The sequence below is a fragment of the Melospiza melodia genome, chromosome 24 (genome assembly GCF_035770615.1).
Source record: "Melospiza melodia melodia isolate bMelMel2 chromosome 24, bMelMel2.pri, whole genome shotgun sequence".
Taxonomy (NCBI): Eukaryota; Metazoa; Chordata; class Aves; order Passeriformes; family Passerellidae; genus Melospiza; species Melospiza melodia.
Genome location: NC_086217.1, coordinates 9,703,961 through 9,728,090, shown reverse-complemented (window position 1 = coordinate 9,728,090; position 24,130 = coordinate 9,703,961). Strand labels below are relative to the sequence as shown.

The following is a 24,130-nucleotide window of genomic DNA, read 5'->3' as shown; positions in this document are numbered from 1 at the left end:
GGGGGACCCCGCTTCGGGGGCATCTCCACACGTTCGTGCCCTTCCTCCCTGCATGTCAGAGCATCCTCTTTGCAAAGCCATTCCCTCGGCTCCCGCCTCTGCGGAGATGAAAAGCCCGAGCCGAGCAGGGTTTGCAGCCCCATGGGGAGGAGCGGCTCCACCGGAGGAGGTGTCACCGCACATAGCGGTGCACAGCAGGCGATGCAAACCGACAGGACGGTAAACAAGGGGGGGAGAAAAGCCAGGGAGAAAGCAAAAACCAGATTGCCTTAATGTTTTTTGATGTGCTGTCACTTTATTACCAATATCAGGAGACATATGTAAATTCTACGTGGTACCTTATGAGCTTCCTTTGAAATTTCAGAGCTAAAAGTACACATTGTAAGAAAGAAATAGACTGTGGAATTTTTCAGGAAGAGAACACTGTGTGTTTTGTTTCTCTTCTCGTTAATTACCTACTATAGAAAAATTGTCTCTGAAATTTATTAGTAGAAATAGAACAAATAGAACAACACATCCCATATATTTGGTGCGTCTGACCAATGATATCACTGACCAAAGCTCCTTCCAATGATATTACTGAAGCATTTTGGGAAAGCTCCTTGATTTAACTGAAATCATTATAAACAGCATGACCATAAAGTGCAGGAAACAATATCCAGAAAGGGTGGGCCAGAGGCGATTTTAAGCCTTTAGCCAGGGCACAAAAACAGACAGACAGAGATTTGGGGTGCCTTAAAGTCCAGCAGCAGAGACTGACTTTGAATCTTTTCCTAACAATTGACTGAAAAAACTGACCCAAAAGCCAAGTGCTGTTAATTCCTAGCACACATGTTAATTCCTACACCCAGGCCAAGGGAACAGGCTCTCACCTCTCAGCAGGCTTTGCCCAGAGCCCTTCCACCCACTCCCATCGGTGGCGTTTGGCAGTTCCTGCCAGACGCTGCCTGAATAGCAATGCGCCCGCCTGGCCCGGCTTCAGATCCGGCTGGAAAATGCCCCAGCTGTGAAGGACACGTGCAGCGACGCTGCCAGTTTGGGAAAGGATGGACTTTTCTCGCACTTACAGATCGATACAGGCAGAAGCTTCCTAGGCAGGCGCTGCCTTTGTCTTTTTGGGTTTGTGTCCGGAGCCGGCCCCGGGCGGAGCGGGGCTCAGTGAGCGGAGCCCCCCATCCCCGTCCCTCCGCAGCCACTGGAGCTCTGCCACCAGTTACCAGGGGAATCGTCAGGAAGCGATTCAGTGAGTCGGGAGCGCCAGGGCCATGGGCAGTGAATGGGAAAGCAGCCGCTGGAACATCTGCCCGTTCCTGCCGCTCCCAGCGCGGCAGCCAGCAGGATGCGCCCGGAGGGAGCGCTGCGCCCCCGGCCCCGCACGGCCCAGATGGCGCTGGCTCCTCTCCGCTCACCCTGCGGCGCTGAGGGGCTCCATGCCGCTGTCACAGCAGCCTCTGACCCTCCCTGGCCTTGGCATCCCCCAGCCTGGCGCCCCTCGCTCTGCCGGGGCTCCCCTCCCTGCCCTCGCCTTTCCCCGGCTTCAGGGCGATCCCATTTTCCACAGCAGCGCTCAGCGCCTTATCTCCCCTTCTTCAAAAAATAAATCCTCTCTCTACAGCAATAAAACTCAGCTCCTCACTCTGCCTTTCAGGAACCCCTGGCAGCTTTTACCCCTTTGGTTTTTACTCTCTTCTCATGCTTGTTTATTTTTTCTCAGCCCTTTTGTTCCCTCCCTGCCGCTTCCCTGTCGATTGCTGCTCTGTCTTCTTGTGACCCGACTTTGAAAGCTAGCTTGAAGTGGTGTTTTAATATTTTTGTGGGGGATTTTATACGCTGATGAATGGACTGAAGCATGCAGAATTTTAAATGACTACTTTGCTGTCAGGGAACTAAACACAAACATCTAAAACACACTTGTTAAAATTCCTTCCTTAGAAATCTGAAAGGTTTCGATGTCCTTAATATCCACTAAAAGAAAAAGGGGTTATTAGCTGTGCTTGCTGGCAACATGGATGCTGCTGACTTCAAGAGCTGTAATTTGCTCACCTTGTGTGTGCACCACGGAACAGATCCGTCTGCTCCAGCTGTCCCAAACCTTGTAGGGTTCATGGCCAGCTCATGAATTTTTCACTGCTGCTCCCTGCGTGGTGCTGGGTCTTACTGTCACTTACCTCATGCTTTGCCAGAAATATTCTGCACACGATGGCATCAGAAAATGCCAATAATGCTGGACTTCCTGGGAGAAAGCTCAAAAGATTGAAGCCACTCTGTTGAGTCTCTGTCACACTGGTCACCTCATGGCTCCCTCGTCCCAAAAACATGGCCAGAAATGCAGAATCAGTGATAATTCTAGGAAAAAGGAATAAAAAAATTATAATAAATTTGATATTAGGAAAAATTTCTTTGCTGAAAGGCTTATGAAGCACTAGAACAGGCATCCCTGACTATGTGCAAAAAATGTGTGGATATGGCTGGCACTCAAAGATATGGTTTAGTGGAGGTGCTGGTTTCACTGTTGGATTTGATGATCTAAAAGTTCTTTTTCAACCTTAACAATCCTCTGGTTCTATTAAATCATTCTTCATAACAATTTTAGGAAAAAATCAGGGCTTTTGAGACTCTAATCTCCACACTTGCACCCGAGGAGGCACCCAGAATGATTGCTCGGTCTTCCCTCCCTACCTGTGTCCCTGCAGGCATCGTCCGTGCCTCCAGCGTGTTCCCCATCCTAAGCACAATTTTGCTGTTGCTGGGAGGACTCTGTGTCGGAGCAGGAAGGATTTACAACAGCAAAAACAACATTATTCTCAGCGCTGGGATTCTCTTTGTTGCAGCAGGTATGTTCTGTTTAAATTGAGTTCTTAAGAAGTGCTGCTGTTTTCAGATGGAAAAGACTCTGGAAAAGCTCCTTGGCAGTGCTTTCCCTGCATCCCTTTCCTGGGCTGAGGGCATTAACAGCACCACAGCAGGCAAATTTCTCAAGACAAAATTATGCTCCTGAAGCCCCACAATAAGTATATTCTAGAAAACCGTTTGGTTTTCCTGTAGAAAGAAGTGAAATTCAGTAACAAGCATGTTTTACACTATTTAAAATGTATTAAATATTAGATGAATCAGGCATCTCTTATGCCTAGGGCCTTTTTTTTTAAATATGAAGGCAGAAAACATTCACCTCTGATAGGTGAGCCCGTTTTTCACACTAGAAACATCTGAGAGAGTCAGCCCCATTGTTAATAGCTCTCCCTGCAGCCTGGATTAAGCATGCAGCATTTAGATGAAAATTCAGCAAGGTGGAAGAGAATTTATTTTGATCAAGGTGAACAGCCATAGCCCTGAGCTCCAAATGTATTTTTATCATTCTTCTGGATGTTAGAATCCTGCTCACAATATTAGTGAGCTCCTACAAGCTGCTGCTTTTCCACTGTGGCAGCAAAGAGATGGGGAAAAGTCCTGCTGAGTATTTTGGGATCCATTGAGCACACGTGCTCCGTATGTTGATCTTTTGGTTGTGTTTCAGGAATAAATGAATCCTTGAGATAAATGTAAGAGTAAATAAATGCAATAAAATTTCTCTGTCCCAGTCTGAGAACCATTCAGGTCCAGAAAGTAACACGGCTTAAATTTTACCTCCCCAGCCACATAAACACTGATTTATGTTTTTCTTCCTCCAGGTCTCAGTAATATCATAGGGATCATTGTCTACATATCAAGCAATGCAGGTGACCCAAGTGACAAGCGAGATGAGGACAAAAAGAACCATTACAACTATGGCTGGTCTTTTTATTTTGGAGCCTTGTCTTTTATCGTGGCCGAAACCATAGGTGTTCTGGCTGTGAACATTTATATTGAGAAGAACAAAGAGCTGAGGTTTAAGACCAAGAGGGAATTCCTTAAGACTTCTTCCAGTTCTCCTTATGCCAGGATGCCAAGCTATAGGTACAGGAGGCGGAGGTCCAGATCCAGCTCCCGCTCCACCGAGCCTTCTCCATCCAGGGACATTTCTCCAGTTGGCATGAAGATAGCAGGCACCATCCCCATGAACGAAATCTCCATGTACACCCTTTCCAGGGAGCCTTTGAAGGTTACCACGGCTGCCAGCTACAACGCAGACCAAGAAGCCAGTTTCCTGCAGGTCCACAACTTCCTCCAGAAGGAGTTTAAGGAAGGACTCCACGTCAACATGGTCAACAGGAGAACGACGCCAGTGTGAAGCACCTTCCTTCCTCGTGCTTTTTGAAGAGATGCCCAAACAGAATGGATCTATCAGGAGTGATGTTAAAATACCCTCTCACCTCTTTAATTGTGGCATGTGTTGAGGTAGCAAGTGGAGATCCTCTGGACCAACATAAAGATATTTACACGCTCGTAGCTTTTTTTGAAGCTATTTGGAGTTTGTTTATTTCCGTTCTTGGTGTCACAAGATGAAGGCAGTTCATGTTCCTGCACTTTTGTAGTGTCTACACAGTCTTGGAGAAACTGCAAAGGACTGGCCACCAGTGTGTTTTAAAGGATTACAGAAAATTTGTCGTACTTTTTTTTTTTTCTAATATTGACATCCCTTAATACAAACTTGCAAATATAATTTATAACTAAGCCCAAGGATAAAAATGAGCTACTCATCAAGTGAGCCACTTTCCTTCAACACGGTGTAAGCTTTGCCTCTTTCAAAATTAAAAAAAAAGAAAAAAAGAAAAAAAAAGAAAATATTTTTGAAGGCAACACTTTCTAAAACTGACCTGTGCCACTGAAACCGCAGAGCACCCACGTACTGAGCATTAGATACTCTCTGATGGGGGTGGGAAGGGGGTCTCCCATTCCTGGTGTAAGGCATCCCTTGGGGCAACACAGGCCGAGGAGCAGAGGGTGGGTGCGTCTTGAAACACCTGGAAAGGGAAACAGATTAAAGCAGGTGGGACTTGAGCCTATTTGCAAGCATCATTTCTTGCCTAACGTTTAGAAAACTTGAATTCTCATTTCGACGAGCCCTAGTGCCTGATCCGGCAAGGTGCTGAGTGCTGGCTGTCAGGAGCCCCTGGAGATTTGCCCGAGCGCGGCGGGAGCAGGGCAGAGCCGCCGCCGCCGAGTCCCCGATTCCCTTACGCTTCACAAGTGCAACACTAACGCTACTGGAAACAGAGATCCCTGAGCAGCCAGGAGGGAATGGGAAACGGAGATCTCTGAGCAACCAGGAGGGAATGGGAAACGGAGATCTCTGAGCAACCAGACGAGAACGCGCCCGGACTCGCGAACCTTCCTGCAGCAACGGGAGCCGAGTGTGTCAGCAGAGCAGATGACAACTTTGTATTTTTTAAAACAGAACAAAAAAAAAAAGAAAAAAAAGAAAAGAAAAAAAAAAGAAAAAAATAATCACCGTTTATGAGATATTTATTAAACTCTTTTTATTATGAATTAAGTGCCGCATGGTGCAAGGTATAGTTGCTTTTAGATGGAAATGGTGGTTCGACCTAATTTAATTTATTTTGTAATGATGCATCTACTTACGTGCAGAGAGCCCACAGCAAACTCTATGCATCACGTAAGGAGGGAACTAATTTGTACCCTTTGCTTCTGTCTGTTTCTAAAAGAGTCTGAATATTATTTTCTTTTCTTATAAATTCCTGCTTTCAGTTTTTATACTTAGGCTTGGATCTCAAAGCTCGATGGCCTGACTCAAAGGTAATTTCATTTAATAGTACTCATGCTGATTTTAGTGACCACTCGACCAAGCCATATGAGAATGAGGTGCCCGATTCCCCTCAGATGAATTAGATGCAGTGAGAGAGGAGCATCTAATTCCTATAGATTCCTTTGAATATCCCCATCATCTTTGCCCAGAAAATCTTTGCTAGCAGAACACTCCACAAGAAAAAAAATCTATAATTTGGAAAGTTTGGGTCACTGGTAGTGGGAGATCTCAGCCAAACTGTTAAAACCTCTTTAGTCTTAATTTATCCTCTGATGGCCCCGGGCCAGAGACTCAGTGGTGGTTTGGATACGAGGCTTTCAGCTGGTGGAACCAAGTCCTCCAGGGATATCCCGGAGCAGCTGCCTTAACATCCCAAAAAGGAAGTTGAACCCCCCTCCCCCCAGAGAAACCCACTCAAGCCTCTCTCCTTGCAAGAACCAAGACACAATTCTCAATTTTAAGCGAGAGTCTTCCCCTAGTCACTGTTAAGCTCTGCCTGGCCCTCAGCCTGGCACAGCCTCATCGTTATTTTGGCAGGGGTGGGTTGGAGCCTTCATCCCTGCTCATTAAGAGTTTCCATTCAGGTTAAAACTCCGCTGGGATCCTTTTTTCAAACCTCTGAACTCTGAGAGCTAAAGCGAATGGAGCGATGGGAATGATTTAAAACTAGAAAATGTTGTGCTACTTTCTGTATCAACACACTATGGAGAAAGATGTTACACAAGCTTTTTAAAAAAAATTCAAACAGAGGCAGAAAAGAAAACTTTTTTACCTACTTTTCGGCTAGGACAACATAAAAGGGTTCTAAAATTATTAAAGTTCTTGATGAAAGGTTTTTTTTACAAGAATCTTTATGCTTTCAAACAATAAATTATTTCCTACTTTTTGAGACTTCGTAATATTAAAATACTTTGATTAGCTATGATAGAAGTAGAAGTTTGCAATGAAAAAAAATCCAACCTTCTGTCTCATTAGTGTGTCATACTAAGTGCTAATTAATTTACATCTAATTATAGTCAATGTATTTTTCAAGTGCAATTTCCCAGAACTATTTGTTTCCCACTGTGTTAAAAAACTAATAGTTAGAACTAAGTCCTCATCCGTGTTTCCTGTAATTAAGAATAAAACCATTCCCTTTCAAACCAGGAGTTAGATATAGGCTGTTTCTCTAATCTCATGTACCTTGAACTGGAAGTGGACAGTGTCAGGTTTGCTCGCGCGTGGGTTTTGTTCTTTTAGTCGTTGTTCTCCAGTGAATGTGCTTCAAACCACCCATCTGATTCCAGACAAAGTCCAAGGTTTTTCTTCAGCCCAGCTCAGCCCTGCAGAGGCACGTGCAGTACTTTTGGCAGAGAAAGTCTCGCTGAGCGTTTTGGGATGTTGCTCTTTGCCTCCTCCCCCGGGCCAGGGCTGGGTCCAGCAGCTCTCCAGGAGTGATGCCCTGATTTGGTCCAAGCTGGAGCATCTGCTCCTTCTCCAGCAGGCACCTTCAAGAAATGGAGCTGGAGTGGGGATCATGAGATGCTCATGGGGTCTGGACAGGGAACAAAGTCATGTGGACATAACAGGGACCAGAGCTTTTGTCCTGTGACACAACAAGGACTGCGACTGAAAACTCAGCAGTTAAGTTGCAGTGCAGCAAATTGTTCAACCAAAGCCAAAACCAAAAAAATTCATATGATAACTCCAGAAAACAAACAAACAACAACAACAAAAAACCCACCAAAAACCTCAAAAAACTCAAATCCCTGGTCCTTTCCCATGAAAAACTTTGTTTCTGACAAAACTGAAAAATTTGTAGCATTCCTGCCCATGTGCAGTCTTGCTCCATGGTTGATCTATCTGAACAGAGTCAGATTGTGCTCAGCCTTTGAAACCACCCAGTGATAGTTTAAAAAAAATTATCTGTTCTTCCACATCTCTCTGGTTTCCCTGGACAGCATCTAACAAATGAGCCCCATTTCCCAGCAAGGCCTGCAGATACCATAAAACCATATCATTAGCAATTATCAGTCTTTTGGTATATAACACACTGTAGAAACAGAACTAAAAAAAAAAATGCTATTGGATCAGATTTGATTTTCCAAGAAATAAAATTTCAGGTATACCATGAGCTCTCTCTTCCTTGTTTCTCATACACAATAGGAGTAAAAGGAGAAATCACTTCAGCTGCCCAGACATCTAACAATAAACTATTTTTTCTGTTTCTTTTTCTCTCTGTATGGATCACATATCCACAAGGGCTAATATATCATGTCCCTTGAGGCTACATTTCTGTCTGCAGTTCTAAAGTGTTATTTCCACTGTGCTTCAGTTCTACTGGTATAATCACAACCATGTATAATGTACTTAATCCTTACTTTTTAAATAAACCATTTTAAATGTATTTGGTTTTGTGTGGAGAAAGGTATGTAGATTTTTAATTTCCAGATTCTCTGAGCTGAGATTTCAGGTTATTTTTTCACATTTTTCACTGTTTAATTGCAGCTGGCCATGTTACTGGGCACCAGTATTTCAGAGGAGATAAAATTATTCTTGTGGTCCCAGAGACCACAAAATCTCCAAGATAAGCTATCTTCACGATATTTTCAGTTATTTGGTTGGAAATTAAGAAAAACCTTCTCATTTCCAGCTTAAACCTGTCCCATACGAGACCCACTGTGGTCTCAGTGCCCAGTTTGTTCCTGGTGTGGTGACCAGAGGCCACTGCAAACCACCCTTGAGGAAAACAACCCAGAGTGTTCTGAAGCAGCTCCCTGAGCCTGAGCTTTCCTCCAGCTTTTGAGCTTTCTTATGAGCTCACCTGGAGCCTCCTCCTCTCCCTGATCTCTCCCGTATTGCCTGAAGGAAGCCTGGCCCCACATGCCAAACATGGGTCAGCAGCAGAGCAGCCTCTCCCCACCCAGCCAGCCCCAGCCATCCCCGCATCACAGGCAGGATTCCTTCTTCAAACACTTCTTTCAGCTTCACCTCGCAGCTCCTCAGCCTCCAGACTGTCTCAAGGATGAGTTCTGGCTGCCTTCTCTGCCCACCTCTCCCAGGCTCACCATGAACTGGCGCGTCTGCAGGGAGCCGCAGGATTCATCTTCTCACACGCCTCTGACACGAGGTAGTGAATTCATTTAAAGCTCAGGCCCAAAGATGCTTCCTTTTGAAATAAAGAAAGGTCTTGCCCACATTTATGAGCAAGTCTGTGGGTAAATGGTGACCCCAAGAGCTGTGGCTGCCCCTCTGTGAGCAGGGGTGTTGGGAGAAGTGATGTTTGAGAAGAGGGGAAGCACAGACAGGCTTTGGGAAGGGGGAAAAAGAGGATGTGGCATTTCCTTGGAATGAGAGAACCAACAGACAGGGGCAGTGCCCGTTTCCAAAGGGAAAGGAGAGGCTGTGCATCTGTCTGCAGCCCAGCTCAGCTTTCACAGGGCCAGGATCGCTTTCCCCAGCTCTGCCTGCGGTATTTTGGGAGCTCTGGGTCACTCCCAGGGGCAGCAGGGATGGCCAGCTACACACAGCAGGGTGGGATTCTACTGAAAAATAAAGCAGCCAGCCAAAACTCACACATTCAGCTCTTGTGTTCCATGACTGCCCCCCAGAATCAGGGAGCTTTCAGAGGGTGCCTTTAGTGGCATTCCCAGGTTTTGGGTGTGCAGCCCCCTCCCCAATCCCAGTGCTCTCAGCACACTGGGGCAATGCAGGCTGGGGAGCCCAAATAGCACTGAGGAGACCCTGCTTGAAGAAAGGTCTTTGCTGAACTCCCATCTGAGCCGAGAGCAGAGCAGGTGCTGCCTCCCCCTCTCTGGGTTACTCTGACTGGGATGGGTTTTTGCAGAGCAATGTTCTGCAAGCAGGGAGCCACAGAGTGAGGTTAATCTGATTGTGGTAAATGCTGAGGCTGCTCTGAAAGAAATACAGAAGAGTGCAAGTGCAGGGGAGCAGAGCCAAGTCACCACCTCCGCCAGGGAAAAAACCAACACAGTAGCTGGGCTTCAGATGCCTCCTCTGGCATTTTCTCCAGAACAGAAACAGAATTGTGTCCCTCACTTGCTGCTCCTAAAGTGCAATTAATTGGAGCCCTCTCTGCTTTCCAACAGGTCTTCATTAATAATCTGTTTATATTTCATGTGATATTGATTTTTAAATGTGAATATTTACCAGCTGACACAGGGAGGCTGCAGGAACCATTCCCAGGGGATTAGGTATCCTGGTCTTCTGGATGTGCAGAAAACTTCCAGGGTTTGCTTTAGTCCTGTGCTCCTCCAAAAATCTGGTTTGTTTCTACATTTGCCAAATGCCCACAAAACCCATTTTTTTCCCCATGGACTGGCAGGTCTAGGTCATTTTTGGGGGCTGGGGGGAGTGTTTCACCTCAGCTGCAGCAATGTGAGCTTGGGAAGCCACTGCTGCCCATGCTGGGGCTCACTGGAGCCTGTTCACACTCCAGCTCCACTCAGCAGCAGGCAAGGATCAATTATTCACTTCTGATTTCACTCCAGTTGTTTCCTGGAAATTAGGAAACTCAAAGCCAAACCAAACCCATAGAACTTCTCCAGAATGAAGGATCTAAATGAGAACAGAAAGTGTGATTCTTGCCAACACTGGAAGAGGCACAAAGACCAACACCGGTGAACAAAATTAATGAGTTCCCACCCCTGCAGTCCTTGTAGGTTGTAATTAGTCTAAAGCAGGATCATTAGCACTTGATGTCTCAGCAACCAGAGCCTCACTTTGTGCCCACATTTGCAAACATATTCACTTCCCTCTGCTCCACCTGTGGAGTTTGTAGCATCAATGAATTGAAGCTGAGATGCAGCTCCTGAGATCAACCGATGTCTAGTGAAATTTAACAAGAGTCTACTTCAAAGGAAAAGGCATTACATCTTTAATGCTTTTCTTTTCTGGCTTAAAGACTGCTCCCTTTGGGTCTTTCTGCTTTCACTCTTGGTTCTGGCTTAAATGGAAGCCTGTAATATCTCTGCCAGCCCCAGCACGGATGTGCCTGTGGTCCCTGGTCCCTGCCTTGCTCCATGTCCCCACTGCCCTCCCTGGTCCCCTTCCCCTCCAATTTTACCCCAGGTACCTTCACTCCTCCCCACAATTCCCACATCCCAGCAAGAATGTGGCTCCAGATGCCATCCTGGGTGCCCACATGTCCCTCTGCCCACAGGGGTGTCTCAGCCATCCCTGCCACACATCAAGCAGAGTAATGTTAGCCCAAGTCATACTTCAATTACTTCTTTTGGACCAATATTTTTTAACTTACACTTTATTTTGTCTCCCTTTCCCATGCTCTCCCTACACATTAATTTGTTGCTCCACACTGTCCTCATCAACCTGAGCTGACACCTCTGCACCTTTATTTTGACATCAAACTGGGGTGTTAATAAAGCAGGACTGGAGTAGCTCTGACATTATCTTGACACAATGATATTTGCAGCTATCCACTGGCATTTTTTTAACCATTCTTTTAACATTCAGGTACTGTCACCCTCCTCAGTTTGACATCACAATTGTAATGTCACCTCCACAGTGGCCTCTGCATTGACATTACCATCAAATTGGCTTTACAATCAGCTGAAATATCAAAGGGAAGGAGAGAGGCTGGCCCAGCTCCAGCAATCTGGGGTCAAGGCAAGTGAAGTCACTGCTGGAGAAAGGAATGGATGTGCTGGGTGGCTGCTGGAGTTACTGCAGGTATCAAGGAACCTGGTTGATAGGAAAGCAAATGAGTATTTGAGAGATATTGCATTAGAAAAAGAACAAAAAAAGACACAAAAAACCTTACAACAAAAAAAGCAAAATGACAACAACAACAAAAAATGGAACCCACAAAAAAACACCCACCAACTCATAACAATTCAGGTTAATTAAAAATTATTGTAATAAAAGCGTAGAATAAAAATAACTATATTAAAAATAAATAATAAAATAGACTAGTTGGCTTATTTTATCACTCTCTGGCACAGTTCTGGGCTCTCACAGTTCTGGTGGACCTGCAGGCAGGTCCATGTCTGAGCTCCTGTGAGCTGCAGGCGTGGGGTGACAGCTCCAGGGCTATTATGCTGTTTAGGATCAGAGGATCAGTCTGCACTCAGGCCCAGCACTATTATAAACACAGCTGTTTTTATAACCTCGCTGAAAAGTTAATCATCCTATTAATGCCTATTTCTGGGCATGCAGCAAGTGAAGAGATCTCAGCCCCTGCGCGGCGGCCGCAGCGCCCGCCCGGCCGGGCGTGGGAATCCAAAACAACCCGGGTGGGACGGGGCCGAAAGCTGAGCTGTGCACGGGGAGCCTCCTGACACAGCCCAGCAGCTGCCTGAGGCCCGGGGCTGACATTTGCAGGCTCTCAGATGCGCCAGGATTTCGGGAGCCCTGGCGAATCCCCCGCCGCGCTCGGCCGGGAGCGCCGGTGCCCAGCGAGATGGACGAGAGCAAACCCCTGAAGGTGCGGCTGACGTTCTCCGTGATCCTGGTGGGCATCTCGCTGCTCTTCGCCGCCGTGGTCACCGACCACTGGGCCGTGCTCAGCCCCAGCCTGGAGGAAAACACCACCAGCTGCGAGGCGGCGCATTTCGGGCTCTGGAGACTCTGCACCAAGCGGATTTTCATGCAGGAGCCAAGTCCCAAAGAGAAGAGCTGCGGGCCCATCAGCCTGCCAGGAGGTACGTGAGCGCCAGGATCACAGCAGGCTTTGCCTGGGAGGTTGGAGGACACAGCAAAGGAAAAAGGCTCCGTGTCCCCCGTGGCAGAAGGAAAATGGGCACGGAGTTTGGGATGGGGTGCATGGGGTCGTTTTCATGGTGGTGTGCAAACACACCTCCATGAGTTGCCTGCTCCTGCTGGGGTTGCTTTGCTGTGTTGCCTTGGTCTGATTGTGACCATATTTGTGTCTCCCGTGCAGCAGCGACAGTGGTGGGGAGAAGGGGAGGAGGATTGGGCACAGTGGGAATCACAAAGGGAGATTGGGATGGAGGGAATCTTGCTGAACCCCAGCCAAGGGTCCTCCAGGCATGTTGACAGCAGCAGCCAAGAGTGAGGATTTACGGGTCCACCAAACCCAGCTGGATCTTTGGGATTTCCAGATCCATATAATCCCAGAGGAGCAGCCATCCATGGTGGATTATGTCTGAGCTGTTCAATAACAGCCATTCCACAAGGCAGGGAGGGAGAGGGACCTGCAGGATGGTTTGTCAACTTCCAGAAAAAAAGAGTCATAAATGGAGTTTGAATCAATTTCTCAAGGACTTAGGGAGCCTCCTCACCTCCCACCAGAGGCACCAGCTCCCACACACGTCTCCACCTGCAGCTCAGTGGATGGGGAGGGCAGTGGGCACGGCAGCTTTCCGGGAAGGCTGCTCCATTCCCTGGTTAAAGGATCTCATTATGTTTTTGCTGATTGCCAAGTCAGCAACATCCGCGCCGCTTGCACTAATACACTCCCTCTGTGACTGAGCCACGCTGCTTTTTTAGAAGGCTTATAGGGTACTGGATGCTTTCCAGAACAGAAATAACAGGATTGCCTTCGTGTTAGACTCACTGCTTGAAATGAAATATATGTTAACACATATTTGGAAATTTCCTGTGAAAAATCTTCCTGCTTGGGCTGACTGTATATTGCCTGTATTACTGCAATTCTTTATCTCTTTGGCCAAATTACATGTTGTGAAGAGAAGAGCCGAGCCTCAGCATGTGGATCTGCCTCTAACCAAACTTGGGAGTGTGTCATCCATATGCTTAATGTCTCTCAGGAAGGTACTTACGTGCCTAGAGACGTATTCCTCGCTGCACGCCTTCCCCCACGCACTGAGAACTCCCACTAAAGGAAAAACAATGGAAATTGGTGGATAAACAGCAAAACTGCACGACCGTGGGGTAAATATAAAACTCATAAATATCCAGCTGTCTGCACAAAGCAGATTCGCAGGCAGGGCACAGGAAAGCAGCCGCTATCTTTGACAGACATCAGCATGTGCTCGCACAGACGTTGAATCACATCCCAGCGCCGCATTCCGCCAGGCACAGGGGAGCTGGGAATTATGGAGGGGCTGGGCTAGCCCCCACACCAGAGCTGCTTCATCCACTTTTTAAAAGATATTTGGGAATTGGGATGACAGCCTGCGTCGTAATCACGTTCCAGAGGGTGAAATTCGCACCTCATTTATAACATAAATACCTTCATCCCTGTTTGAGCCGGGAGAGGATCAGAGCCAGGGAGGGGAGAGGAGCCCCGGGGCTGGGGCTGCTGAGTGAGGCTGCGGCCGCACGGCTCCTGCTCGATTGATTTCACACTTCTGGGAAGGGATGTCGGCAGGGAAACACCAGGGTTGTGAAACCTGCAGCAGCCAAGAAAATGTGAATGAACAAACGCGCAGTAAAAGAGCAGATGCAGGCGCTGCTTTTCCTGAAAATCATGAGATATAACCAGACATTACTGCCAGGACTGGGAAAGAGGCATCAGAATTTATCACTGAATTAATAACCATTTACCAGTCGCTCCCTGTGGAGGAAATGGATGGCATGATTAACGTTATTTATTGGGTTTTGAGCTCAGCACAGCGCAGAGTGGGGAGGATGACTTGGCTCGCAGTCCACAAAGCAGGGCTGTGATTTAGGCAGAGGTTTAAAATTTTACAGCACCCATCCGAGGGTGTTGACAAATTGAAAAGGGTTCAGCATGCTGCTGTAACAAATAAAAAGATCAGGGAGATGGTTGTTAAAACCAGGCAAATTCAGATTAATACTGAGACATTTTTAACTGTGGTCGGTGGGCACTGGGGCATTTTACTGCCAGCTGTAAATGCAGTTCAGTGTCACTGCCCGTAACTCTGGTGCTGGTGCTGTGCTGAAAAGTGGCTCCTGTGATCTGGGCAGCAGCAGGGGAGTTCAACAGCTTAAACAGGTCCTTGTGAATGCAGGAACCTGAGCACAGGCAGCTGGAGAGAAGTGCTGGAGCAAATGGGCTGTCAGCAGGGCTCTGTTCCCTGCTACAGGAGACTCACCCTGCAAGACAGGTGTGAAATGAAACTGCTTGGAGAGACCATCTCCAAAGCTCTGTGTGTGTCAAAGTGTCAAAGACCTTGTTGGCCAGGTCAGAGCCCAAGGCCTGGCCCCTCCATGGCTCAGCCCTCGCCTTAACACAGCCTCTGAGGGCCTGCCAAACTCAGCACAACTCTCCCAAACTCAGCACAAGTGGAAACCTCACACTAAAACCCAGGATTTTCCAAGCATCCACCCTGCCACAAACTCCTCATGCTCTGTCCATCTCAGGTTCCAGAGCAAGGCGGGCTCCAGCCATTTCCCAGCCCGTCACTCCAGTGCTTGCAGGGGACAGCTGCCACCCAAAACTCTGCATGGCCTGAACATCTCATGGTCTTTCCAGCCTTTCTTCCCCTCACAAAGTCTCCAAGTTGCAGCTCCCCAAGGTTCAACCAGAGTTCCGTGGGATTGCACTTCTCCTGCATCCCATGGCTTCATCCAGGACTGATGGATCTGAGGGGCGGGGAGCAGGAAGGCTGTGAGGGCTGAGGACACTCTGTGATAAACCAAACTACAACCCTGAAGTTTGTGTGACCACAGAGCCCTGGACTGTCCCCATCAGCACCCTGGGGTGGCCTCGTGGCAGAGATGATGGAATTGGGGTGGGGAGAAAGGAAGATTGCCACACAGTGTCCATCCATCATCAACCCCAGTGGAAATCCTGTCTGATACGTAAATGTGCTGTGGCATAAATGGGCTTTTCTCTTATTCATGGTGCCCCAGCTCTGCTGAATACCAGACTTGTTGGAACAGATATCCCCAGCTCAACAGAGAGAGCATGGGAGGACCTTCAAACTGAAACCAATTCAGCGTTTCACCAAAACAGATCTAGCTCTATTTTCTCACAACAAGTGTATCTTCCAAAACCACCAACCCACTTGTGTGATGGCCCTTTTATCATACACTGGCAGAGCTTTGCTAAGGGCCATAAAGGACAGAGGCAGCTCCATCTCCTGCAGACAAATCCACCTCTGAAAGGTTTATGGGGATGGAGGGTGGGCTGGGCTGGTTTGGCTCCCCTGCAGTGGACACAGAGCTGTGCTGTGCTCACACCACACCAAGTCTGGATGGCTCCACCTTTGCACTGCACTCCTGAGGGCTCCTTTGAGTTCAGGCTTTTTAGAGAATTAATGAAAAGCTAAACCAAGCAATCCCAAAATAAAGTGTCCCAGACACAGTGCTCAGCCTCTGACACCACTGAGTTGCTGGTGGAGGTACACAACCACTGCTTTGAGGCTCAAAATTCACAATTAGAGTCACAGAGGGCTGAGTTCAAATGTATTTCTTCCAGTCATTTGCAAGGATAATAAAGAACAGGTCAGGAGATTCCAGAGCTAAACATTAACCTTGTCTCCAGCAAGGAGAATCTGCAGATGAAATAAAAGTCAGCTTATAAACTTAAGTAGATAAGAGTGTCTCCAAGGAATCTTCCCCTAACAGGCCCAAAAACGCTGCTTTGCAATTACCCATCTCCTGGGAGAGGGAAAATAAATCCTCTCTGAGTCACTAACTCCAGCAGCCACCATTTACATGACAGAAAAACCCACAAGAACCAATAGGTAGAGCACAGGGACCTTCTGCCAGAGAAATTAGTGCTGTAAGGAGGCACTGAAATGCTCCCAGGCAGAAACCCTCAGCAGTCCCTGCATGTCCTGCACCCAGCCTGGCTCAGGCTTCACCCTGTGCCTGTCCCGGCCTGGGTGGGGACAGTGCCACAGCTTCTCTCAGGCTTCCCCCCAGAACCTTCTGGAAGCTGGTGCTAAATTTGTTATTTAACAGAAGGGAAGCCCCTCAGGAAAGGGGCCCTATTTTTGAGTTTCAGGCAGCCTGGGCCACTGGGAGCCCCTGGGTGCTGCAGGGGCGCTGGGCAGGTGCTGGGTGTGTCCCCTCAGCCCAGCCCGGCCCAGCCCGGCCCAGCCCAGCCCAGCCCAGCCCAGCCTAGCTTAGCTTAGTTTAGCTCAGCTCGGCCTGGCCCGGCCCGGCCCAGCCCGGCCCGGCCCAAACCAAACCAAACCAAACCAAACCAAACCAAACCAAACCAAACCAAACCAAACCAAACCAAACCAAACCAAACCAAACCAAACCAAACCAAACCAGCCCAGCCCAGGTCAGCCCAGCCCAGCCCAGCCCAGCCCGGCCCAGCAGGACACAGCGCAGTCGGGGCTGGCGCCACTCAGCACGTCCCCTCCAGTGCCACCCGTCCAGCCAAATTCCTGGCCAGCAACTGCTCCACACCCCTGCAAAGCCTCAATTAAATCAGTTATAAATAGCAGAACACCCTCCACCCTCACCCTGGTGCTGCCAAGGCCCGAGTCAGCAGCTCCTCCCCAGCAGAGCCTCCCCATCCCGCTGAGGCCCCAGTGCCATTGCTGCCCTCACTGACCCTCACCGGCTGAGGAGCAACAAGGATCCTGGCCATGGAGAGAGCTAACACCTTCCCTAATGTACTAAAGCTAAAAAAGAGAAGCAAGCTGGTACAAATGTGGTACAGAGCATGAGGTGGAGGCTAATCCCAGCATATACTGCAGTTCAAATCACACAAAACACCATGAAAGCATTTTCCTATTTGCACAGAAAAACTTACATGTTTATTCAAGTGGTCTTGGAGAATATAGAGAATCAGAGGATTCTCCATAGGAATAGAAATGCCACTTGCTAATGATGGGTGTCCTCCATCAAGTTTCCTTTCAGTGTCACAGCTAATAAAATTTCTTAGTGGGATGATGAGTATGGCAGAAATAGCATCCCCACACCCCCTGCCCCACAATCCTGATCCCTGCTTGCTTCCTGACCCCCCTACAAACACCTCAAACCTGGCACTGTGCTCATGTGAAGTCCAGACACAGGAACTTCATAAAGCTCCCTCCATCTAACTCTGCTGCCCTATCAAATTAACTTAACAGGCTGCTCTGATGGGATCAAACTTGGATAATGCTGCTCTGATGGGATCAAACTTGGATAATGCCTGCCATGACAGCCTCTTTGCCCTTGGCTCACACAGCCTTCCCTTCCCTGGGCAACTGCTTGGGCTTCAAAAAGCTTTGGTCTTTTTTGCTTTGTTCTTTTTTTACTGACAGCCACAAAAAAAAAAAAAAAAAAAAGCTCTTAGCATCTCTATTTTAGTCAAACACCATGTGCTGTGCTGCATTGCAGCAGTCTCATCTCTGGGACCCCCAGATCAGCAAATTCCCCCCAATGGCACACAGGGCTCTGTGAGCTGCAGGAGGGAAGAGCAGAAGGGAAAGGTGGGTGAGGACCCTCCATCCTCCCTGCCTGCACCCCAAGGTCACCATGGAGTGGGTTGGGGAGGGAAGGCAGCTGCCAGCTCAGCTGTGGGCACAGCAGATCCCAGCCCCAGGAAATGCTGCAGCTCTGAGAGGCAGAAACGTGTGATGGCCAAAGACACAATGAGAAAAATCATCTGTAATTCACATTTTAAGCAGGAGAGCAATCAGCTCTGACAGGGATACAAAAGGTATCAGAGGAGTTTCAGCCTTGTCCGTGCTGGAGTCTGGTGTCCTCATCTGCTCCCAGGGAAATCAGATCCAACCCCAGTTCTTCAGCATCACCAAGGGTAGGGAGCCTCCAAACCACTGCAAGCTTGGTACATCAATAAAAAGCTAATTCAGTCTTACTACATTTTATCACAGGTTTCCAAGAGCACAAAATTGAATTTTCTTTTCTCTTTTAGACCACAACTGCTCCTACTTCAAGCACTTCACTCCAGGAGAGACCTCAGAGATATTTGAAGTAACCACTCAGAAAGGTAGGAATGATTCCAAAAGAATATTTTCCTAATGTTGTAAGAAGTGATGGGCACACAAGACCTAATGGAAAGGGGTCCCCAAAATGAGGGTTCTGCCCTGGTTCTGCTGAAAGCAGCAGAATTTCTAACAGGCACCATCAGCTGAGAAAAATGTGGAAAATGCCCTGGACAAGGTCAAACCCCAGCTTCCTGGGGACAATTATTTTTATATATGATCACACCCATAAACATGATTTTACATAAGTTGTCCCACAAATATATAACAATGTCAATAGCCAGGAAAACTGCAAAAAGTGCTTCCAGGATAAAAATGACTTTACAGCATTGGCACTATCCGTGACACTCAGCCTTTGCCATTGAAGGGGAAGATATTAATAAAACCTAAATGAATAAATCATACCCCAAGCAGAGTCTTGACCCTGAAAAGAAGTGCAGAGGCTCTCTGAGGACCATTAGGAATTTTATGGTTCATATTGATTTTATATGAAAGTCATGTAAAAAATAGAGCAATTGATGAATGGAAGGAACAGGGATCCTGCAAAGACATGAACTGACAGTGTTTACAGCAAAATTGTCTTCCATGGACAAATTTCACATATTTAATAAGTCCAAATATTTTGAGGGCTCTCCTAACATGCTCCTCTCTCTTCCTCATCCTGTCTTTGGGGACAAACTCCCTCACAGTTTGCAACACAACATATTTACTGTGGGAAATGGGAGCCATTGGATACATTGCATGTATTAATTTGCTTTGCTTCTAGTGGAAATTGTAATGGTGGAAAACCCTGAAGATAGGTTCCCTAAAAAAGTAGCTTCCTAAGACAGGAAAGACAGGAATTTTAACTAGATAGAAAAGTATATATCTGAGTCACCTGCTTTTGCTCAGTTATCTGCTATCTGATCCAGCCACCTGATCTTCAAAATGCACCCAATGCCTTCAAGGCAATGCAGAAAAAAATCAGGAATAATTTCTTCTTCAGGGAAAAAAAATGTCAGGAAGAACTTCTTTTCTTTGGGGCAAAAAAGAAAATCTTAAGCCCAGCAAAAGATTTTACAATGAAACGAACACTTTCAGGCAGTTCCAGCACAGAGAAAAGCGAAACATTTAGAAAACGATAATAAAACAGTGATATGAAAAGCAGTGAGAACAAAGAGTAATCTGCTGTTCCCCTTTGCAGAAATAGCTCATTTGGATGGGAGCTAATTAGTAACAGGCAAAAAAAATTCTTCATGATTTTGCCTGGGAGATATTTTATTTAAATGGCTTGAAAGGCAAATATCATCAGGCAGTGTGATGTTCATGCATGGCTACATGTGTTAAACATTAAACTAATCTGAAAACGAACTCAATATGCAAATGAAGGTTTGAATTACTCAATTAGCAGCTCCCCCCCTCCACCCAGGCACTGAGCAGTGCTGGGCTGGGGGAAGTGTCCAGCACATGGCTTACAAAAACCTTTTGTAAGGACTTTTGGGGAGGGTTGAATCCCATGTCCTGAAGAAGCTGGGTTTGTACAGAGCTGGAAATCTCTGTTGTAAAGGCAAAGGAATAAAAATGAGCTGTGCAAACACTTCACCCTGGCCTGCTGTGCCCACCCAGGTGCTGAGCCCATGGGATATTGGGACAGCACCAGCACAGTGCAGGGCCAGGGCTCTGCAGAAAGCACAGAATAAAAGCAGAAAGAGCTATTCTAGCTATTGAGCTAGTCTATTTACTCTGGGAGCAGGGTGTGGGGTGATGGGAGGGAACCAGAGCATGGAGCTCAGCAAGGCTTTGACAAGAACATTTCCACAGCAGAGCCAAAGCTGCTCCAGCAGCCCCATACAGGTGAGCAAAGGTGCCCTGGGCTCTCAGGGGGTGTTCAGAAAGTGCTTTCCCCTTCCTGCTCTGCTTTTATACCTGTTTTTTTCTTTTATACTCTGCTTTTTTCACAAAGATACATGGCCAATACTTGTCCCCATTATCACTTGAAGAAAACAATTCACCAAAGCCAGGATTTCTCAGAGTGAGCTACTGTAACATCCCCACAGCTGATGGCAGCAGGCTCAAAATGTGCACTATGTCATTTTTGGTGTTCTTTTCCCTTTGGCAGAATACAGCATCTCAGCTGCAGCCATTGCCATCTTCAGCGTTGGCTTTGCCATCATGGGGACGATCTGTGTGCTCCTGTCCTTCAGGAAGAAGAGGGATTATCTGCTGAAGCCAGCATCCATGTTCTACACCTTTGCAGGTATGGGGAGAGCTGCTCACATTTCTGGGCTTGGTTCATAGGACAACACAGAGAAATTTAAGATAGATCCTGAGGGGACAGAGACACTTCTAAAAATGCCCTGAAGGCATTTTCTTCCTGGCCACAGCCTACAGGTCCCTGTGTGGTGTGAGAATGTCCTGTTCAGCAGCTGCTCTGTGTTTTCTCCAACCCCCTTTAAAAGTATATTCACTCCCTTCAAGTATATTCACTGTCTGTCCCAGTCTGAACCAGGGACACACAATATTTTATCTCATTTATTAAAATTCAAACCAACAAAACAGCTGATCCAGGCCCAAAATACACAATTGTCTCCCAAGCACACGAAGACTGCACTTGTACATGAGCCAGGAATACTCTGACATGCCACAATGAGTGAAAGACTGAGGTGCAAATTGTCACCTCAATCTAAAATCTTCCTCAACCTCTGAAAAAGCTCCCCAGGGAATGCAATTATTCCTCCCCCACTTTGAATTTCCCATCCAAGCCTGCCTAAAAGATCACACTCAACAAGTCAGTGGCTGACCTCAGGTATGGCAGAGCTCCTGGCAGCTCTGAGCACTGGTTCCTTCAAACACTGAAGTCAGTGACTCACCTGTGAATCTCACTGCAGTTCCTGTATGCAAAACAACAGATGAGGCGGTTAATTAAGGATGAAAAATTGACAGCTGGTTATTCAACCCACTGCTCCTCTCTTCCTTCAGGTCTCTGCATCATCATCTCTGTAGAAGTCATGAGACAATCCGTGAAGAGGATGATTGACAGCAAGGAGACAGCCTGGATCAAGTACAGCTACTCCTGGTCCTTCGCCTGTGCCTGCTCCGCCTTCGTGCTGCTCTTCGTCTGCGGCATCGCGCTCCTCCTCATCGCGCTGCCCCGCTTCCCCCAGAACCCCTGGGAGACCTGCATGGACGCAGAACCCGAGCACTGACGGTCCCTGCACCCATGAAAAAATATCCAGAAAGTGTTCTGAAAATATTTGTATTTTTTAAAATGCCTGGGTCTCACTACACAATGTGCTCTCCACCAAGTGAGTCATTACTGAACCCAGGCATGTTCGATTGCAATTGTTGCTTTTTTTTTCTTTTCCTCTCTTTTTTTTTCTTTCTTTTTTCTCTCTTTTTTGATTCTGTTTTTTCTTTTTCTTTTTTTAAGAAAGCAGACCACTTAACACCATCATGGGTGTGTGAGAATGGCACTGCTCTGTGCCAATTTGGGGCTGTGCTGTGCTGATGCAGTTGAGGGGAAATGTGTGTCTGAGACAGCTTGGGCCACAGAGGAGACAGCTTTGTTATGGAGAAGATGTTTGGTGTAGTTGGGCATAGATCCATGAGGGATATGAGGTTTTTATACCTTACTTGGTCAGAGAGAGACACTGTGGGGAGTCAATGTCCCCATTTATGCCACACTCCTTCCCTCAGAAGGGTTAGCTTGTTCCCCCAGGGTAAGCGGGAGATCCTTATGCTTTCTATTAAAACGTTAACATTTGATAAAAAACAAAACAGAACTTTGCATAGCATTGGGATAAAAATCTCCCCACCAAATTTACACCCTGCAGTTCCATTCTTGTAAATCAACTGTAAAACCCACAAAACAGAGTCTTGTGTTCTGCTTAAACTTCAGTGGCAAAGCCAAGAAGTACTGAACATGAAGAGTGATATTTTCCTTTAATAAAAAGCATAATCTTCTGGTAGCATGATTTTCTGGGAAATTATTTTGATGGATGAATCACTTGGCCCATCAGACTCTGCCAGGTCTGGGTGCTGTGCTGGGTGCTGGTTGCTGCACGGAGCTCGCGTTCCTTCCCCGTGAATGAGCTTTGTAAAAACACCCTGCTCTGCTCGGCGCACATGTGAGTGTACACACAGCTCCATCTCAGGAAAAATCCTCCAGAGCAGCTGCTGGGAGGGAGAGGATCCTGCCTGGAGGAGCGGCAGCGCTGGGAGGGCCCCGCCGGTGCCTCGGGAGCTGCTGCTGCTGCTGCTGCAGGATCAGAGCCGGGCAGGGCAGGGGATGCTGCGGGCGCTGCTTTGCTGCTGAGAGCCTGCAGGGCTCTGCCACAGCTGCCTGAGGCGCTCTGGGGGCTGGGGGTCCCCCAGTCCAACCATCAGCAGCACTGGGGGTCCCCCAGCCCCACACGCTCACCCAGCCCCTCTAGCACTGGGGGTCCCCCAGCCCCACACGCTCACCCAGCCCCTCCAGCCAAGCCCTCTTCTCCCTCATGGTACCCCAGCACCAAAAGGTGGGGTGTATCTTCTTTTTTTCTTTTTTTTTTTTTTTACAGTTCAATTTTCAGAATCTGCTCAGCATTTTCCCCCCAAGCAGTAAAACATATGTGGCTTACAGTGTGCTCTTTTTACCCGGTAATTTAAAAATCAAGGACAAAGGGGAACTGAAGTGCTCTGTGTTTAGCTGTTCACAATCCTAAAGAAAACCAGAATTCCTAACAGAAAAATCTCTGGTCAATATGAAGAGGTCTGAAATCATGGCATGTTCGGCATGTGGAGAAATTCCCCAGCAGTTCTATGCTGGCTGGAGGGGCTGCCCTGGGCCCCACCATTGGGGTGGGCTCAGCCCCAGCAGCCCCAGCCAGACTCAGGCTCATCTCCATTTTCCCCATCAGCAGAGTGGCAGCAAGAACAGAAGCCTTTTGTGAAATTGCATTAATGTTTTCCAAGCTCTTTGAAGTTGAAAAGCAGTACAAATAACACATATATTATAAAGTTTTGGGATGAAGCACTCACTGGTGCTCAGATCTGAGTGTGAACTGAGGAGCTCTGCCTGTCTCTCATCATGAGAGACAACTGCAAGTCTTCATGTTGTCACAGAACCACTCTGAAATGCTAAATGGTTTTGAAATCTTATTTTTGGGTACAGAGCTGACATCCTGAATTTGCATTTTCATTGTTCAAGAAAACAGAGGCTAGTTCCTAGGGAGAACCTTTACATGCAACAACAGAAAGGAAAGTGGTCAGTGTGACCACCAGGGTGGCTGACCTTGGCTTGGGACATCCAAATCACACAGCAAAGATTAATCCAAGCAGAGCAGCTGGCAGGAACAACAGCATTCCCAGCTCAGCCATCATCATCATCATCATCCTCATCATCACCTCAGCCATGCCATGGGTTGAGATAAGCAAGGTTTGGGGACAGGGTCTGAGTTATCACCCCACACAGCAGTGGCAGGTGCTGTGTCCTGGGGAAGCCCTTCAGTCACCCACACCTTTTCTGAAGTGCCATCCCTGTCCTTCAATACCTCTGCTTGGAGACAGCAATTCCTAGGTGGGTTCTCATCCTGATGTGCCAACTTTTACCCAGCCAAGGTGCCACTCAGTCCCCTTCCTGATATTCAAGAGCAAGACATGCACATTTCACATAAACACACTCTGGAAGGTCTCA

The 24,130-nt window shown here is 47.4% G+C and overlaps 2 protein-coding genes across 2 annotated transcripts in view; both read left to right on the top strand.

Moving 5' to 3' along the window:
* CACNG4 (calcium voltage-gated channel auxiliary subunit gamma 4) overlaps window positions 1-8,069 on the top strand; it is a 44,651-nt gene extending 36,582 nt beyond the window's left edge. The window contains exons 3-4 of the mRNA XM_063175705.1: window positions 2,694-2,834; window positions 3,669-8,069. Of these exons, the coding sequence (XP_063031775.1) occupies window positions 2,694-2,834; window positions 3,669-4,207 (680 nt within the window). The 3' untranslated portion in view covers window positions 4,208-8,069. The remainder of the gene's footprint in view (window positions 1-2,693; window positions 2,835-3,668) is intronic.
* Window positions 8,070-11,922: 3,853 nt separating this feature from the next.
* On the top strand, window positions 11,923-22,424 carry CACNG1 (calcium voltage-gated channel auxiliary subunit gamma 1). Its single transcript, XM_063175881.1, has 4 exons — window positions 11,923-12,342; window positions 18,408-18,482; window positions 20,576-20,713; window positions 21,436-22,424. The coding sequence occupies exons 1-4, from the start codon at window positions 12,102-12,104 to the stop codon at window positions 21,660-21,662; spliced, it is 681 nt and encodes a 226-aa protein (XP_063031951.1). The 5' UTR covers window positions 11,923-12,101; the 3' UTR covers window positions 21,663-22,424.
* The last annotated feature ends 1,706 nt before the right edge of the window (window positions 22,425-24,130 follow it).